Source organism: Zonotrichia leucophrys, chromosome 14, assembly GCF_028769735.1.
Source record: "Zonotrichia leucophrys gambelii isolate GWCS_2022_RI chromosome 14, RI_Zleu_2.0, whole genome shotgun sequence".
Classification (NCBI taxonomy): Eukaryota; Metazoa; Chordata; class Aves; order Passeriformes; family Passerellidae; genus Zonotrichia; species Zonotrichia leucophrys.
Window position 1 is genome coordinate 10,737,030 of NC_088184.1, and position 20,067 is coordinate 10,757,096.

General features: G+C 41.6%; 1 protein-coding gene across 2 annotated transcripts in view; it reads right to left on the reverse strand.

The window, feature by feature from the left end:
• Positions 1–20,067, reverse strand: part of PRKAR1B (protein kinase cAMP-dependent type I regulatory subunit beta) — a 94,330-nt gene that overhangs the window by 40,479 nt on the left and 33,784 nt on the right. For both annotated transcript variants that reach the window (XM_064726124.1, XM_064726123.1), the window contains exon 5: positions 617–678. In XM_064726124.1, coding sequence (XP_064582194.1) covers positions 617–678 — 62 coding nt within the window. The remainder of the gene's footprint in view (positions 1–616; positions 679–20,067) is intronic.

Sequence of the window (20,067 nt, forward strand, 5' to 3'; positions counted from 1 at the left end):
GATTACTTAGAGAGAGATTAATTTTCTGAAACATCCTTGCTTATTTGCCTTCACAAATCAAAGTATCGCTATGGTTTCTTGCTATTAATACCTTTCAATTGCATTAATTTATCTCTTTTGATTGATTCAATATTCATTCAGGATAAACACTCAAGAGGTTTTAATATAGCCTGAGGGTAATGAAGTCCTCCCTGACGTGCTGCAGGCACGCAGGTAAGTTGCCAAGTGTGATAACTCTGATACAGCACAATGAGGTGTTGAATATTCCCAACAACCATAAAAATATTTTCCATCTCTAATTACTCTCAGCTTGCCTGTGCCACCCTTATGCATCCTGAGCTGGGGTTTACTTCCTGACTATCTTCAGTTAAGGAATGAACATTTTAATTTGATGTTTGTCTACATTTAACTGTAGCACTTGGAAACCATGGAATCCATCAGAGTGGGGTTCTCTGCATGTGCAGCAAGAGTCTTGAATCCATGAACTTATCATAAGGCTGCACACTTGGAGGCCTTTGGAATATGACTGGTCTTCCCATTAAGCAAAGAGGGTGAAATCTCAAATGGAGAGATGTGAACTAAAAGGCTCTAGCAAACAAATGACAGGAAGAATTACCCTGTTGTATGACTGTTTCTCCTGCGATGTGTGTGACAGGGAACATGGCATCGAATATGTCACTGCAAAAAGAAAAGAAACACTTATTAATAAATCAGACCTATTTCTTATCTTGCCAATAGACCTACCTTCATTGTTTATTTAGCCTTTGTTAACAGATTTTGCAGAAAAAGGAAAGGAAAACATTAGCTATAACTGGAAAGTGAACCCCTGCTCTGCAAGAAATCAAAATAACTTGTTAGGCACAAGCTGTGGTTTAAAACTGAGACTGACTTGGTGTGTGCTGTTTCAAAAGAGCTCCTGAATTAAAAGGAGAAAGGCACCTCTTAGAGCAGTGCACAAACTGGCCAGCCTGAGTACTGTGTTGTCTAAGCAGAGAGATTTCAGATTTTCAGCTGTGATGGGTTTGTGGCCCAGCAGTGACTGCCAGATGCCCAAACGGGAGCTCTCCTCTTCTGAACATCTGGCCTTGCATTTACAAGCAAAACCTGTTCCACAGTGCAGAGCACATTTGGAAAGGTAGTTGGCTCTAAATTAATGCAGCATAAGAGCTGGCAGGAGATTGCACTCGCAGTGCAGAAGGGGCCAAACTCTGAAAATCTCAGCGAGTTACTGGTGAGAAGGAATCCAAGCGATGCTGCAGAAAGAGGGAAGCTGCAGAAGAGCCTCGTGCTCATTAATCACAGCTGAATTACACACAATTACACACCTTTCCACGTCTCCAGCTCGCTGTCACATCGCCTTAAAAGGCCAGGCAGAGCAGTGGGGATGGGAACACACCCTGCACCAACACTTCGGGCAACGTGCCCAAAGCCAGTCCTTTGTTTATTGAGGGAGACAGCAGGCTCTGTGGAGCCAGGGCTTCCTTTCCCCACATCAGATTTTGGGGAACTTATTTTCAGAAGCGTGAACCACACTGAGACGGGCGCTCCCCACCTCTCTTCCCCTTCCTATGCCTCAGCCTCAAGGGCTAAAGGAAATAGCTCCCCAACAAAAACAAAGGGCAGCAAGAGGGGATTGTTAACTGCTCTCTTCCCTGGTCTGGCCTAGAATGGCCCATCCAGGGACCACTGACGACAGTGGAGAGATGAAACACTTCAGTCTGGAGTGGAGAAAGGACCTCACACACACAGCTACACAAACAGGGAAGAAACCTAAGATCTTCACCAAAACAGGCAGAAGATCAGCCACCAAATCCATAAACCTATGCTACATTTCAATGCCTTATATGGGAAATGCATATTGTAAAATCCCATTATTAGCTTATTTCCTGTTCAGCTGTTCCAGACTTTATTCAGGCTCAGTTCTAGGAAATGTTTCACTCCTAAGTTCAAATTGCTCATGTCTTTCCTCTTCATCAGCCTGAATGTTTTTGCTCAGGATCACAGCTCTGCGTCAGCACCGTCCCAGCAGGAGAACTGGGAGATTTCAAACCAGGCACCTCCTGCAGCACCTGCAAGGGATGCTCAGCCCATGGCCTACATACAACAAAATTATGTATTTTACTCCTGTTGTTTTCATCAAGTCCAAGCACAAGAGACTTGAATGCATGAACTTATCATATGGCTGCACACTTGGAGGCCTTTGGAATATGGTTAATCTTCCCATTTAGCAAAGAGGGTGAAATCTCAGATGGAGAGATGTGAATTAAAGGACCCTAGCAAACACACAGGAGGCCATGTTCTCTGCTGCTCACAATCATGCAGAGCCCATGGATTCCAGTCTCTGTGCTATTCCTACTCACATTCAGGAAACACCTTCACCATGGATACAAAGCCTGCTCTGAGGCATCCAGGAGAAACTTCCTCCTCACCTCATTCTGAGCACCACTGCAAACACGTACAACAGATTATTTTGAAAAGTCTATGGATCTTATTCTTAAATCCACTCAGCTCATTTTTGTGATCTTCCTTAGGTTCAGCATTTCTCCACTTCAAGGGATTTCTCTGCTGGCAGGAACCATCTGCCTGGTACAGACAGATCCCTCGTCCCTGTGCCAATGCTCCAGCTGGAACTGGGAGCTGAGGTTCTATAGGGATGGAGAAACAGCCTCACAGGTGGGTGCCGAGCTGGAACAGCCCCAAGGGACTTTGTGTCCATGAGGGGAGTCCAGTTGTTGTTCAGCAGCTCTGGGACTGGGAATTCAGTGTGGCAGAGGCTCCTTTGCCTGCCTCTGGTTTCATCTTGGCCGTGCTGGGGCTCCTCACTGAGCTCTGAGAAAGGCTCTGCAGCCTGCAGAACATTTACTGAGGAAAAGGCACTCTGTGAGACAGAAAGTCTCCAATGTGATACAGCTAAAAATAGGTACAACACGGTGAATATCAATAACCAAACCAAAATGTGCTGTTTGAGCAAACTTGGAAACTTTTCCTTTTCTTTAATAGAAATACAGAGGAAATAATACCCACAGTTCCACCCTTTCATCCTTGTGTTAATCCTCTATTTTATTTATAACTCAACAATTGACTGTACAAACAGTGCCCAATAAATTATGTATAGCACTGCACCCTTCTCCAAAATGTTCCACATTTTATTTCTACATCACCTTTTAATTTTATCAGTAAAAAAACTTCTTTGAAACTCACAGACTAGAAGTTTCATCTGACAGGGTAATGCACCCAACGTCTATTAGCAGCAACAGCAGATTTACCCCAATACTCTTTACTCCCAAAAATATGATGGGGTGAAATCTTAATCTTAATTCAGTGAAGTCTTAATCTTATTAGGCCAAGACTTGGATTATTGAAGAGACCTTTGAAGGACGTGTCATCAAAAATTATCCTGAAGTACATATGAACACAGAGACATGCAAGGCACCCAAAGTTATGGAGATGTTGATTTATAACTCCAAAGTGAATCCAGGGCATGTCTTTGATATAAATGTAAGCAATCAGTAATATCACAATTGTCACTGAAAACACACCACCATGTTCCTTTTCTGCTGGAAAATTCCTTCTCTTAACTGATATGGCTTGGCCAAGATCTCTCACAGTGATTAATGAGTTGAAGTGTTTCTGCTTTTGGATGCTCAATTTGAGATTCATTAAACACTCTCAGATGTCCAATGATATGTATCAGCAGGCAGCCCCAAAGTTTCTCAGCCAAGAACTGGGTCTTTCAGAATGGCACCAAAGAAAACCACCCTTCTGGAAATTATCACCTCCTAAAGCACCAAATGCTTAAGATCCCTGTAGGAAATCTGGCTTTTGAATCAGTTCAGACTAAGTGTATAATGGGTTTAGAAATTTTTAGTCCCTCTATCTTCAGTGTCTGAAATAAACAGAAAAATGTCACAAGCATCAGTATACCAAAATACTTCAAAAATTTGAAGTATTTGTTTCTGAACCAAGCCAAAATCTGAAACTGAAAAAAACCAGACCTATTTTCCATCCCCCCCAATAAAGGTCTGATGCTGGCATATTTAGTTCAAGCCATGTGTTCCTGGGCCTGTACTATGTAGAGAAAACAAGCTTTAAATACTGAATAAGTTGAGTAAGTGGTGCTTGCTAAAGGCATAAACAATACAGCCAAGGCCAAAAATATGGTCTGTTGTTTTTCCCTGTACCACGCACTTGTTTATAAGACATCCAAAATCATTCTCTGGCCATTACAGCAAAAAACAGCCCTTACAAACACAGTGCTGCAACCATCCCACCACCAAGCAGAGACTGGATCTACAGCTCTGCAAAAGTAGGTGTATTTCTACTGTTTGAAGGTTTTTTAAATAATTATGGCCAAACACATACAAACACATTCCTAACAACCAATTTTTTTTTTCAAGCACAAGCAGGTTTTTTTCCAGCACAAACAGAAAGCCAGAAAATCAGTAGTTAAGTCTCCAAACGTTGAACTACCATGATTTCATCTTCTGTCTGAGCTGCAGCACCAAGAACACAGCAGCCTCTGTCTCCTGCCCCTGCACTGTTGACACTGACCGTGCTGGCAATGCTGTGTGCTCAACTGATATGGAAATGGTTTGATTTTCTGCCAGGATTTTTATGATTGTGCTGCAAATGAGAACCGCTCAGAGGGATTTCTTCATTTTGTTGACCACGTATCATTTGCTGTCTTTCCAGATGACTTATTCTGGTGGCAGATGAAGAAAATAGGGCACCGGTTCTGGTATTTGAGCTGTTGTTTTGTGAGGCTGCAACCAAGAGAGCTGTGCTGCACCCAGCATGTCCTGGGCTCAGCATTAGCCCTCGGAGGGCCCTTTTTCACCCTCTCCACAGCCAAAGATTTTGACAAGCTTTGCAGTTTTTTTAAGCCTTCCCCACCTCCTCCCAGAAGATCTGTGTCTGGTTGCTCATGGCTCTTGGGAGCCAAGCATTTGTTCCAACCAGAAGGGATCGGGGCAATTTTTAGTGTAGCTGCAGGTATGCACCCAAATATCCATGCTTAGATCCAAAGGGAGACACTGGCAGGACATTTATCCAGGGATATTTCTGCCCCTTTAATTCTTTGCAACCTTTTTGATGGTATCACTCAAAAACAAATCACAAGAGAAGATTGTGAGCAGCAGAGAACATACAGGGAGCAATGAACTAATCCAGCACAGTGAAACCAAGAAATGCGTTTAGACATGAAATCTCTATCTATTCAATCAAAAAATACCAGCTGTCTGCTTAGGGAATATCAAAATTTAGAAGACTTTTTTTAAAAAGGTCAAAGATATCAAAGGCTTGCAGCAAGTTTTAACACATAAACTGTCTTCCATGAGTGTACATGGAATTGCAAACAACTGCAATCAGATCTGGAATCACAGGGGCTGATCCTCTGCTCTCTGGTATCTCTGATGACTCCTGGCCACCTGGCCAGGTTGAGCCAATTCCCTTCTGATGCCAAGAAGGCAAACTGCACTCTAAACCAGTGAGACTGCACCTATTTAGACCAGAAAAGGATCTATCACAGTGATTGCAGAGTAAATATAATGAAACACTTTGCTGGTTTAATTCAGTAGCATTTTATGGACCCCATTTGCCAAGAAGCAAATGCCTGTGCTAGGAGGAGAAGGCAGGGCCAAGGGGTTCTCTTTCTCACGAGAAAAAGTGAGTGATAAAAATAAATCATCTCATCTGCTTTTACACCGAGGCCTCTTGGAGTCGACGTAGAATAGGAGATAGAAAAAAAATAAAAATGATGTGCACTGTGGGTAATATAGCACTGGCAATAGGCAACTGAGAAGAAGCTTGTTAAAACAAAACGAGAGAAAGAGAATTCCAAGCACTTTCAGAACCAGACCATGGCAATGGCCAAAATAGGGAAACTATGTAAGACAATTTATCAGTTTCACAATCAGATTTCTTTCCAGCCCTTGCTGTGCTGAATGCATTGCAGGGAAGGAAAAATGGAAGAGACAAAATGTATACGTGTTAGGCAAAAATGGAAAATCCTCACTGTACCTGCAGGTTATAATTTGTCAAGAGTTCAATCAGAACAATTTCATTGTGCAGGCAGCCTCAGAAAGCTTTCAATGTTTGTGCTATGCAGTTTTTCCTTCTTTTGCTACGTCTTTAACAAAACAAAGCCAGCCCTGTGTTGTTGAGGACAGCTTTAAAAGATATGGAGCTGTTCTGGCACAATTCAACAAAAGACATGCAACATTTTCTCGGAATGAGGCTGCCCTAGAAGCAAGATTCAAGTATTTTAAACCTTTCCTACTTACATACCTTTAAAGTTTAGTAAACACAGTTCATAGTAACCCCACCTCCCTTTAGCTGGAGCTTTGGGTGCTATTTTAAGATTTCTAAACTGGGGGGGAGGATAGGAGGTGGGGCTGTATGGGGTCTTCTTATGTACTTCTGAGATTTTTCTTATGATTCATTTCCTGAAAAGACAACATCTTTCTAGCAATTGTTCTAACAACAGCTCCTCCTTCTCTGAAAGGATGAAGAGCACAAAATTTAAACCAGACTGGCTTCAATAAACATCTGTACAGTGAGGGAATAAACACAGTACTTTACCACTGAATTAATTGCAAGGGTCTCTGCTATGTGTAAGTACAAGGCTCCAAATCCATACTCCTTCTTCCTAGGAATGCTGCAAGTCCTTGCTAATGTACAATACTGGAACCACCAGGAGTCATTACTATGATTTACTGACTATTGAGAATAAAAGCATTGCAACCAGGTAAAAGAAAAGAATTCCTTTTTAGAGGTATTTAAAATTAACAGCCCCGAGGTTACAATTACTATAATCAAATATGTGGTGTGGCAGGCTTGTACCTAAGAAAGAGTCAGTACTGAAGCCTTAACAAAAACATTACCCATCTGCTTCTGTTAATTTCTTTTCCTGTTAGGGCAGCAACAAATTAATTATAGCAGCATCCAAAGTTATTAACAATTTAGAGTATTTAATTACTTCATTATAATGGCTGATGATTAGTTACTATTACAATTAAGACATGCATTGATTTTACCATAATGATCATAAAAATTGGACATGAGAGGACATTGTGAATGGTAGGTTAACACTAAAGGCCATGTCTAATTCCATAACATGCACTGAGTCACAGGTCCACATAACTAACAGACACATGAAACAGAAAGAAATAAAAATTTATCATCTTCTATTTCTGTGAAGTATTTCCATTTTTGCTGTTTTATGAAGTCCCTTTATAGGTTCATTAATTATGACACCAGTGAACAGAGTACAGCTTTATGGGCAGAGCATCAATTCATTTTACAGGCCCTGCACATCTACGTGCCAATGGGTCACATCATCTTCCACATGTTAGCAGCAGCTTCCAGAGACAGCCTCTGCAGGGATCTTCCTCTGGAAAGCTGTCTGCCATGGACTACTGCAATGAGAGGCAAAAAAGGGGACAAACAATGTGCCTCAAGGACAGGCCCTGCTTTGGCCTCTTTTCCTCTCACCCATCCCTAGAATCTTAAACCTCATTGAGGCCTCACTGCCAAGCCTTTCTTGTACCACACTTGTCCCAGAGGCAGGGCTTGGTGGGAATATAACTCAGGTCCTGTTCTTGCCATCAGCTCCCCCTAAGCTTTCCCAAAGCTGAGGAAAGACCCAGGGCTCCCTCAGCACCCCCAGGCCCATCCCCACTCACCCAAGGAGCCCTGTGGCAGAGCAGGCACAGGGGGCAGGGGCAGAGGAGGAACCTTGCACTGTGTGGATGTTCAGCCCCATCTGAGCTGTGCCCAAAGCCAGGCTCAGGCACAGGACAGCCCTTTGGGCAGCCCCAGCTCCCCAGAGTCCTTCACACTAGACCAGATCCATAGGTTTCAATAATCTGCAGTTCAAGAGCAACTGCAGGCTGGGATGTACTCCAGGACTGTAGCCAGCAGATGAAGGAATTTATTTTCTCCCTCTTGGATGGCCTGGAGTACCATTTTGGTACCACTTTTGGGCTCCCCCACACCAGAAAGACACTGACAAACTGGAATACCATTTTGGGTACCAGTTTTGGGCTCCCCCACACCTAAAGACAATGACAAACTGGAGCAAGTCCACAGTGAGCATCAAAATGGCCCAGGGCATGGAGCACAGAGCAGATGAAGAGAAGGGGGAGAGCTGTGTTTGGTCTCTCTGACAACAGGATCAGGGAGATCTCACTGCTCTTAAGACAACAGGCACAAATGGGAACGGAGGAAATTACCACCTGATCAAGAGGGGGAAAAAAACCTCCCGATGAGGGTGGTCAGGGCCTGAAGAGGGGCCCAGGGAAGGGGATTGTTCCAAGCTGGGCAAGGCTCTGGGTGAGAGCAGCCAGCTCTGAGCAGGCTGGCTGTGAGCAGGAGCTGTGAGCAGCAGTGATGTCTGTCTGTCTGTCTGTCTATCTGTCCACCTGCCGGGAGCCGGGCTTGGCGCAGAGCTGCTCCCAGAGGGAGGGATGAGGTGGTCCCAGCTCCCAGCCCGGCCGCAGACACGGGGGAGGCAGGGCAGAGTGAGTCAGGGGCCAGCTGGAGCAAATCCCATGCATAATGCACGGAAAATATGCTCTCTGTGCACTGGAGGAGGAATATCTGCCCTTCTGCGTGAATAATTGCACAGAGGCTGGGTCCCAGCTTCCCATCACCAACAGCACTGCTCACCAACAAAGCCTGTGCATACCAGGAGGCCTGCAGGAGGAATTGGGCAATACGATTTTTCTCAGGAAAAAAAAAAAGTTTGGTGAAACTGAATATTCCTGTCCAAAATGGCTGATGTCATTTCCCCATTTAAAATGCTTCAAAAGTTTTGAAACTGTCTAATTGTCCTACTGTGATAACTCCAGATCTACTTTTCACAATGAAATTACTTCAAAATAGCATTTCTTAGTGGAAAGCTAAAATCAAAAGAAGGCATTGTTGATTTCAGTTGAATATAATCACATTTGTTCTCTTGTTTTCTGTGTGTGAGCATTCTCAAGATTTTCATCTTGGAACTAGGATTCAAGATGAAGGATGAATTGAAATGCCAAAAGGAAAACAAAAAAGCAAAAAATAAAAGTCTAGAGGAGCTTGGGTCAATAAAATACACTTTCTAGTTGATAAAATGTACAAATACTTATATATACATATACATATATATATATATATGCAGGTATAGAGAAACACAAATATTAAACTGCACAGGCTTCTTTCTGGCTTAGTAGATACAGTGCAGTGCTTAGGAACTCTTTCCTTAGCCTGCAGGTAGTGGATCTAATGCAAAGACAGAGACATTTATGGAGATTATACACTGTAAAAACACAGCACTGCTGCAAGCACACTCTGCTGAAACTTTTATCTTGAGAAGTCCCCAAATGCATCATTATTTGAAGCAGAAAAGGGCACAGTAACAAATTCAAAGGTGTTATTTGTATGCATGTGCATCATAGAAGTGACCCAGGGAAAGGCTCAGCACAACAACAAACCATGAACTTCAGACCAAATTTATGGTCTGGTGTCACTGAAATGAGATTGGAGTATTTGAGCTGACTAAACACAAAAATGAACCTTTAAGTCCCACACAAGTTTATGATTTTTCATTTTGCCCACAATTAATTACTTTCTCAAAATTCTGGAAAACCAATGGATGATACCATGCTGAAAAAATAAATATTTTAACTTAATATTTGAATGAATAAGTGTTTTAACTTAGAGACTGAAAGAAAATTGCTGCAGGTTGAACTGAAACACACCACCACAAGAATAACCATCGCCCCCAAAACAAGGCTCTGTTGTTAATATGAAGCCAATTCCACCAGTGATAAAGGGCAACCACAACAAAGCCCCCATATTTGAACAATTTATTTCCTTCTGGTGCTTTAAATCCCTTCACTCTTTAATTTCAAGCTCCCTCTTCTGGACTATCCCAATGAAGCTGGAGAGTCACTGTGCACTCCCATCCTGGCTCCAGGAGCCAGGTGACACAGCTGAGGAAGCCCTGGGCAGGTGGCACTGACAGAGGTGATCCCTGTGGCCAAATCATGGCTACTACACCTGAAGTGATCTGAAACTACAACAGAATATGCTGAGATTTCAAGGGCTGCCAGAGGGCTGCAATTGGAAATGCACCATTATGTGACCTCCTGGAGCAGATGATGGTGGAGACGTCCCTCAACACAGGTACATGGAACATGTATCCCTGAGGATATCCCTGCATAGGGATATAGGACATTATTTTCAATAAGAAACGATAACAAATCCTATTTCACATGTACAGAAGTAAATATGAACAAAACCATGCTATGCACATTACCTTCATTACCTTACAGTTCACATTTTGCAGTGAAGAGGAACACCTTCCCCCCGCCAACAGTAATAGCTTTTTTTGTTTCGCCTTTAATACTGAGGACATTCATGAAAATGAAGTTATATATATATGTGTGTATGTGTATATATATATATATATATATATATATATATATATACACATTTACATTTTCTTACATCCCTATGATTAGCAAATTGTTGCCAGAGAAAGTTCTATTCTAATAATTCACCAATTTTTTCTATTCAGAACATAGTTACACACAAACTGGTGTGGTTGTGGAACATGGACATGACCATGATATCAATCTACTTACTTTTCCCCCCCCATTTTCTGAAGGAATTACTTTTAACAGTTTTCTATAAATATAGGAAAATTAAATTGTATTTGATAATTACAATTGTTCCTTCAAATTATATACTGCTCCTACACACTATTTTTATGACTATAGCTTGTGAGCCTTGAGTGCCACAAGACAGCACCTCTGCCTGGCAACTGCATCAGCACAAAAATAGATAAGAACTATCAGGTATTAGAGTAAAATCTTTATGCTTCCACGTCTGGTGGTCCTTGTCCTTAACACAACAATCAGAATACTGCAAGGATGCTAGAGATGTTAAAGAATAACACAATGCTAAAGAAGGACAAGGTGCTCAATGTAAGTGCAGCGAGAGGGGGTTTGTTCATGCACAGTAATTCAGTTGGAATTAATCAGGAAATATAGTAATAATAATAATAATAATAATATAATCACAATAATGATGATAAATCAGGAAATTCCTTGGGTAATTCTGGTAATATCAATATATGGGGCCACTGGAACAGCTTGGGAGCAGTGAGAGAGCACAGCCAAGCTCTGCAGAGCTGTAGCTCTGAGTCCCTGAGTGGTGCCTGCTGCCAGTCAGGAACGTGTCCTGCAACTAATCACAGAGTGTTTGACACGTGTCTGCCCTGGCTGACAAGCTCAGAGCACTGGGCTGCAGCCATCTCCCACATCTTGCTTAATTAATTTCCATCCCTGTTGTGCGCTCCCACACCTGCAGATATCAAACAGCTGCCTAGAATAAAAGCATTTTAACCTGTGTTAGCAGATAGGGTTCAATTTAGTTTATAATTGGATTGGTAAATGAAATCATTATAAAATAGCTGATAAAGGTTCTCTGGAATGAGTCAGAATGGTTTTTTAAAAGTGTGTAAATCTAGTGTTAAAGAGCTGATGAATAAAATTCACATCTAACGCAAAACCACATGTCCACAAGCACTTGCTTTTCTATTTGCATATCTATTATAGCTTACAGACATGTGCAAACTCATACACCCACACATTTTCCTTATGTTTTCCTGAAGTTCATCATTACTCCCCTTCATCTCTGATTCACAGCATTTCCGAGATAGAATCTTCTACAATAAAATGAACTGGAGATAAAATTTCCCCAGACAACAAATGCTTCTTTTGTAGGAGTTCTGAGTGAACTATAGCAATTAAGCAGATCCATTTTTTACAGCTCCACTATAATTCAAAGAAGGAGAAAACAGAAGTTGATTAGATCAGACAAAACATGCATGTTTTCCTAAGTGGTCTGTGTTTGCAGGGCTCCAAAGGAAAAGGAGATTTTTAAGCATGAAAAGCTTAAATCTGTAGATGCACAAATACAGACCTAAGGGCATGCTTTCCTCATACCTATGGAAATAAATTCAGATTTTACATTGCTTCATTCCATCTTTTTCAGTAATTTTCTTCCCAAGTCTTCACAAACCGCTGCAATGTACATCAAAGACATCTTGAGGAGTCCCAGCAGTACCCCTGGCAGCAGCACCTGCTCCTTCCAGCCTCCCAGCACCCATTCCCAGCAGTTCAGGGTGTTTTTCAAACCTGCCTGCAGACTGTGCACTCACCTCTTTATTCTGCACTCTGCCACAACCATCACAAAAACCACGAGCGCCCAGTGCTCAATTCTGCAGCGTAACCTGCACAAGCCTGCTTCCATCTCTCCACAGTGATAGCAGATCTGGAAATCTCAGCTATGCTGGGCTTTCATTAGCATAGCTGGGATGGGAGAGGGGGGAAAGCAATATATGCCTTCCTGCATATCTGCAGGACATTTTTTAAATACCTGGTTGAAAGGGGACATGAAGAATTCGCTGGGCAGTCACTGGGTCAGAATTAACCCAAACCTTTGTGGTCACTCTTAGCCCAAACCTTCAAATATCTTTGCTTACCTCTGCTAATTCCATGTTTGCTGTATTGCTGGTATAGTTTTGAAGCAATTTCTCAGCAGAAAGAATTCTATTTTATGGCATTAAATAAACCCAGCGTTGAAACAATTTGTAAAAAAACAAACCTGCAGGAGTACATTATCACACGACTCATGTTGCTTCCTCCCAACTAAACAACCCTCCCAGTTTACAGATTTCTGTTTAATTTGGCCTCTGGCATGACAGAAAGGAATTTTTTGCCCATTTACACAACTCTATGAATCAAAGGTTGACAACAGTGAGCAGCTCCTCAGTCTGACTCGGAGGCATGCACCAAACACCAGCCAAGTGCTGTACTTGCTCTATCAGGTCTCCTGCACACACATCCCCCCCAAAGACCTGATGGATCAGCAGCTCTAATTGCTCTGAATCTTGAATCCTGGCTCTGTTTGCTGCTCTGAACTGCTCCAAGCACCTTAAAATACTCTGAGAACTGATTTGGGTTAGGTTTAAAAAATAGTTTAAAAATAAATAGATTTTGCTGTTTAAGGAGCATACCTCCACTGGTTTAAATAGATTTTTTTAATGTAGGGCAAGCAGGCTTTATCTCTGTTGATATGAAATTCCAATATACAATAAAGAAATGAAGCAGAAATTTCTATACTAAAGCCCACTTAAAAATAAATCCAATTAAAGGGAATAAATAGGACAAGAGAACAACTAATTCCTTGTCTTTGCTTCCCTTCAAGGAATATTCATATAAATCCCTGGTCTGACATTTATGCTGTTTCATGTGACAGGGATCAGAATTCTCCATAGCACAATGTTTTTAAACCATTTACTGCAGCAGCACCTTTATAACTAATAATAAAAACCTCTCCACATGCACAGAACATTTTCTATAGGCCCACAAAGGGTTTAACCCTGCAAGCTTTTATCTATGTGAACAGTCAGCACTCTAAGTTGGAATAAAAGGAGTAATTTAATGAAAAGGGGGTGGCAGGATCAGGGATTGGGGGTGAGAATGTTCTGGGATGAACATCTCTCTTATCTGTGCTGGTGAAGTGGTTTGTGATCACGAGCATTTTATGTGTGCCTTGCGGTGCAGTAACAATAATAACAAGGAAAATCTTGAGCTTGGTGCCTGAATTAAGTAACTGCCCTGGAGCCTTCAGAGTGCTTTATTTTAAAGAGAGGATTTCACAACTCAGGGGCCAACTCATTGCCTTCTCTACCTGTTCCTGTGGCCAGAGGAGGTGGGAAGAGGTCATAAACATTTAGACTCCACTTTGAATCTCACTTTTATGGGAAGGACATCAGGAGGGACCCCAGCCACACCTGGATGGCTCAAGGTAACATTTATATGCAATGTTCCTGCTCAAATATCCAGGGAAAAAAAAGGGCAATTCCTGCATGTGCTGAGGGACACAGCCCAGAGAGATCCAGAGAGCAACACTTCTTTGGGACATTCAGTGCGAATCTAGACTGAGACGTTATCACAAATCAAATCAAATGCAATTAAAGGAAAAATTTAATAAGGACACTGCAGAGAAATTTCACTCGGCGAGGGTCAAAAAAGAGGGGAGGTGGAAGGAGGCAAAAAGCGCTTCTTAAATGGAGGAGATAAAGATGGCAGGAGATAAAAAGGTCAGACTAGGTGGTCTAAAGGTCCCTGTTAACCCCAAACTCAGTGACAGATACAGAAAAGCAAACACTTGATCTCAGAAAGATTTGCTCATGCAAAGAATGTCCTGAAAATCTCCCAGAAAAGAAGCAGCAATCAAAGCAATGCTTGGACCCTGGTAGTGGGTAAATACGTGATGAACCACACAGATATACAGGGCTCATCCCTCCCCACTGGAAACAGCAACTTGCACTCACATTCCTGAGATTCTCCTCAAAAAATACTCTCTGCAGCACCTCAGCAGGAATATCAGAGGTTATTATAAAAATCTTACAAGAATAAACCACTGAAAAATAAACTACTGATGTGCTATAGGATTGGTAACACTAGGTTGACTTTAAAAAATAGACTAATACATGCAAAGGTCACTAAAATATTTATATTAATGATGGAGCTGAACACTAAGCAGATATTGACTTCTGTTAAGGTGAACCTCAAGATTTATTGGCCTAAGAGGTAAACATTGACTGAGATAAATCCAAGGTCAATATTTACTACAAAGGACAATAAATCCTGGTGGCCCATGAAACATGAAATAAATAAATATATATGTATACATACACATTCATAGACACAAGCATACCTACTGGTACTTACACAAATGATCATCAACTTCATCTTTTACAGCTTGCTCTCCTAATTATTCCAGAGAGAACCAATGAACAATTAGGAAACAGTGGTAAGAGGCATCTATTTGTGTATGTTTGCACTGGTGATATCTTGGGGTGAAATTTCTGCTTCTCCAAGTGACTCCTTTGCCCACTGAGCCAGGTGAAAGAAAAGCCACAAAGGGAAGTCAGACTAACTGCCCTATTTCCATTTTAGCTTGAGAACCCTTGCTTGTAACTCCAGAAGTAGCGCAGCAAAGCAGCCTGAATAATTATCAAGCTCTGGATTTATCAGCCAGAAAGATTTCTGATGGAGCTTTTCTGAATTCAGTGTACCTCCAGCTAAGGTCAAGTTTCTTCCCACCCAGGACAAGCACAGGAGGGGAACACGTGGATATTCTGGAAGTGTTTTAACAAGAGGCACTTTTACTGGAGCTGTGGTCAATTTTGTGTAAGCTCAGAACAAAGACGTATCAATCAAATGGAGCAAAATAAATAAATAAGAGCATTGGATGACTTTCAGAGTTATAGGCTTTTTCCTTGAACTAGAAAAGCAAATAAATTTAACAGGGGTGCTGACAAAAGTAGACCTTCTTCCTCCAAACATTATACAAGATCTAAGCCAAAAGGAAACAGATGACTTTGTGTGTTTGTAGGAAGTGATTAGAGAAGATAGAACTTAATTTATTAAGATGGGAGATGGTGATTCTTTTGTTGACTTTTCAGGTCAAGTGTTAAAGCCTCCTGCAAATAAGGCAGTAGACACACTACAACTGAGCCTTAGTGGGTCAGGGGATCAGGCTCTTTGATACTCGGGGGTTTTCTTGTTCTTTGAGCAATTGTTTTGGGAAGCCAAGAGAGAGAAATCTGCTCTCCTTGCCTGGGCTTTCCTGGTGGCCACTTCTCGGCCCATTGCATCAGTTTGGGCAGCTGGGGGCTGGTCTGGACCAGCCTGCACCTAAAGTGCCAATGCTGGCACTGCCCAAAGCCAAGGGCTGACAGAGCAGGCTAAAAAGAATTTAGAATAAAGGGAAAATAGGAGAAAAGAATGAATTAAAAAAAAAAAAGGAAGAAAAGACAGAAGAAAGTGCTTGAAAAGAAGTATTTCATTTATCTACCAGCCTGTCAAGTCCCAGGCAGGAATGTGGTGCTGCACAGGCAATGCTGGCCACTGGGTTTGCAGGAAGGAAGGGCAATTAGAAGCTCTGGGCAGGAAAAGGCCTGTTAGCACTCTTACCTTTAACTTAATCTTTAATCTCCTCCTATGCCTCCAACTTGTCACCACAGGCATTAATCACCTTGCAGGTCTTATAGCCAGCTCAGGCTCATTTATATTATTTGTTTTAATGGGCTCTCTCATGCCATCAGTGCTGAGCAGTGAGTGGATGGTTCTGCCCTTATTTCCTGCTGGCTGCTCTGGTCCATCAAAGCCATGTGGTTTATTTTCCCACAGGTTTTCCTAAGGCTACAGCACAGCCACAGGTTTCAGTGATCATATCACAGTTGACCTCTTAGAGACAGTACTCCAGCATAATCCATGAAATATTATTGCTCTGAATATTTTAGGAGCCTCTGAACTCTCATTAATGTGAACACTTTGTATTTCACTGAATTTTATTAATGTTCTTAGTATTTCAAGGAATGGCAGAACGGCTGCACTCTTAAGAAGGATTTATTTGTTAGCTTGCAAAGAAAGGAAAAGCCATTTTCAACTATAGCAAAATTGGAACATGAAAAATAATAAACTGACAAGAAAAAGACAAAATGTCTTTGTACTCTGTCTTCTAAATCCAGATGAGATCTCGGGCTAAGTGTTCTCTCGACAGACAGAATCACTATATAAAACTTATAGCCAAGATTTTTAAAATTAGAAGCCAAAAATCCACATTTATGGGTTTTCAGAAGAACTGATAATTTCAGAATAGTCCTGTTCAGGAAAAATACGATGCCAAAATGGGCTCAATTAGTTAAACACAACCTTGAAATGTTCAGCAAAAGGACTGCTCTCTCCTTTGAGCAGAATCTGTGTCCAGAACAGGGAGATTTTGTTTCTTGCAAACTATTTACCCCTCTGAGGATGCTCTAAAAGGGGCTTTCAGTGAATGGTGATAACAATTACAATATTCAGAATATTTACGTTTAATGTCACTTTCCCTTTGAAGTGGTGCCAAAAAATTCCCTTAAAAATTGAGTTCTATAAGCTACTGAGAAGATCCAGCTATGAATTCTTAATGTAATACCATATATATTTTATATGGTGAACTCATTTAAATGCCAAAATATTTTATATGGTAATTATTTCACAGCATGCAAAATTATGAGGAAATAACGAGGAAAGTTTTGGAGGAGATTTTAAGAGAAGTGGTGACTCAGTGACCTGCTGGGGGGAAAAATGGAAAAGCATAAACCACTTTCAGTTTCATTTGTTTTAATTAAAAATAGAGATTTCTAAAAAATCTGTGTATTCCACTGGGACTTGGAGGGGAAGACAGCCTAGTTGTTTATTTCCATGCAGTTGAAAACTAAATTTATCAGACATTCCCACAATCTGAAATTCTCATTGTGAAAGGCTCAGGAAGGTATATTTTTCCTGATGTGAAATGAGGAGTGCAGCACAAATGTCTGACCTTTTTTTAATCAACTCAGAAAAGACTGCATTAAAAGGCACTTTGCTCATCATCTTTGATGTCTGCACATTGATGTCACCTCAAGGTAACATGGGCAGCTGTGGATTCACCATTAGTCCAACCTCAACCATGCAAGGTTTGAAAACAAATTTTTAAGTCAGGAATAATGAAAGTCAGAGAGGTAATTGGAAAATGAGGCACACTGGAATATCTGCTTTATTTGATAAATGATATTCTACAGAAAATAAGTCAATCAATTCTTTAGGCAAGCAGGTTCAGTGCTAAGAGGCAAGCTGCTGGTTAAAATGGGAAAGTTGATTAGGAAGAAGAACCATAATGTGTTTAAGGCAATAATTTAAGGTAGATTAACAACAGTTGATATTGGAAGTGGAAGAACAAACCCAGAGGTCATTTTATTAAGGATATTTCAAGGCCCAGTCCTGACAGGTGGAGATGCTGCAGATGGATTGCACAGAGGATGCTTTTGATGACTGAAGCAACAAAGTTGGAATGAAATTCAGTAATCTAACATGAAAGGCCATGCATGTTGGAGTTACAGCAACAATTTCTACTTTAATCTGAATTCATTAAACCACTGGGTAACTGCAAGCCACCCTTTTTACCCCTGGCTGTGAAAAAGGCAAACCCACCTACATCAGTTCAAATTGGGCCACTTTCCAGTGAGCAAGGAAGGGTTAATGCCATTGTAAAAAGCACTTCTGTAAATTATTTCACTTCAATACTGGGCACAATTCTCATCAACCATATGCAAAAGAAACAGAGAAACAAGATGCATTTGATTCAAAAAAGGTGCAGAAAAAGGTATTCTGGGCTGATAAGGGTAATGAAGAGTCTATCTTCTATAAAAGAAGAAAAGAGAACCAATCATTTGCTGCAGTAAAATAAGTAAAGAACAGATACAATTTTAATTTATAGATACATAGGGATATCATTTTAATTTATAAATACATAGGGATGAAAGCGAAGGGTTAGGCTGAACAACAGAGTTGAAAAGGAGTTACTTTAACTGATGGGCAATGAGGCCATGAAAAATCAGCACATATAAACATTTAGGCTGGAAGTGAGATGCTCTCTTGCCATGGGAGAAGTAATGTGGAGCAGCTTTCCAGCAACTGCAGCCCAATAAACAGGAGAAAACAGAAACATCCTCATTTGGGTTATATGAGGGATCGTATGACTGGGCTTTTATGCAGTTATCAGATGGCTGAACTCAGTGACTCAAGAGAACCCTTTCAGATTGCATTTCCAAGGACAAGCAGGAAGATGTTTCCTAGCAGGACAATGAAGAGTAAAACAAGTGCAGGATGACAGTCAGAGAAACCACACTGATTCCTGACAGCCCATCCTTGTAACCCAGACAAAATAGCTGGGAACCTCATCAGACTTGTTCCTCCCGACTTTTTAAAGGATGAGAGGCAGTGCCAAACACTGCAAACAATAAGGTCTTGCCTTTATAAACAAGCTTTGGTATCAGTGGATATAAAGCAGAGCCTTGGCCATGTGCTGAGCATTCCTGTTGGACTGGCACCAGCGCTCTGCTCACACAGAGGGTGACGGGGTCAGCAATGAGACATCTCCTTCTCCAAAAACACCCTCCCAATCCTGCCACTGGTGCCTTTCAGAAACCACCTCCTCCACAGCCTCAATCTGCCTTTTTTTGGTGTTTTTCAGGCATCCTCTAGTTCCAGTTAGAGCTGGAGGATCTGTCTCAGTCTGTGTGCTGAGCAGAACTGGGGACTCTGAGGAGCTGTGTGGAGTTCAGGCTCTTGGCACAGCCATGGGTAATGCTCTGTGTCCTGGTACATACTGGGAACAGATTGTCTGAGTCTGCTGCAAGAATTTCATTGTTAAAGATGTAGCCTGGGACTGCCTTTCCCCCAAACATCCTTCTTCAGCCTTTAATCTCTCTGCTAATAAATGTTATTTTTACACTGCTCTAGTCCTCTCCATATTTTGCACGTTCTCACCAGAGATACAGACAGCCTTTATCCAGACAAACATGCTGGACAGACAGGGGATGATTGGAAAATATCAGACAGCAAGAAAAAAACATGTCATCCCCAAATAATGCTATCACCCCCATAACTTCTGAATTTTCCCCCTAAAATTGGCACACCCAAGGTGGCACAGCCCAGCACCATGCTGGCTGAAATGCAGAACAAACCAGAGCCACTTGCCACAAAGTGTTTCCTCAGCTTCAGCTAATGGGATGATTAAACCAAAACAGAGCTGCAGATGAACACAGCAACTGGTAAAGGCACCGGGTGATCCAAGCGAGCCCAGAGGGAAGGCAGATGTTTGGGTACTGGAAAGAGCAGTGTGAGATCATTAACACCCAGCTGAGGGATCACAAGAAAGGCAAAGGAAGTCTCTGAGCTCTCCTGTTTCTTCCTTTCACCGGCCTGAAGGCCGGACAGAAACACGGGCATGTGTGAGGGAGTGTGAGCTATTTTAACAAAAACATTTCATCCATCCCTAAATATGGTCACAAGATTTTAGATACTTGGCTTACTCTTAAACAGTAAGATTCTGAATTATCTCCAACTGTGTAGGCTGTAAAAGAAAATGCATAAACCAGCAATCCTGCAAACTCCCTAGAAACGTATTCCCTGCCAGTTTCTT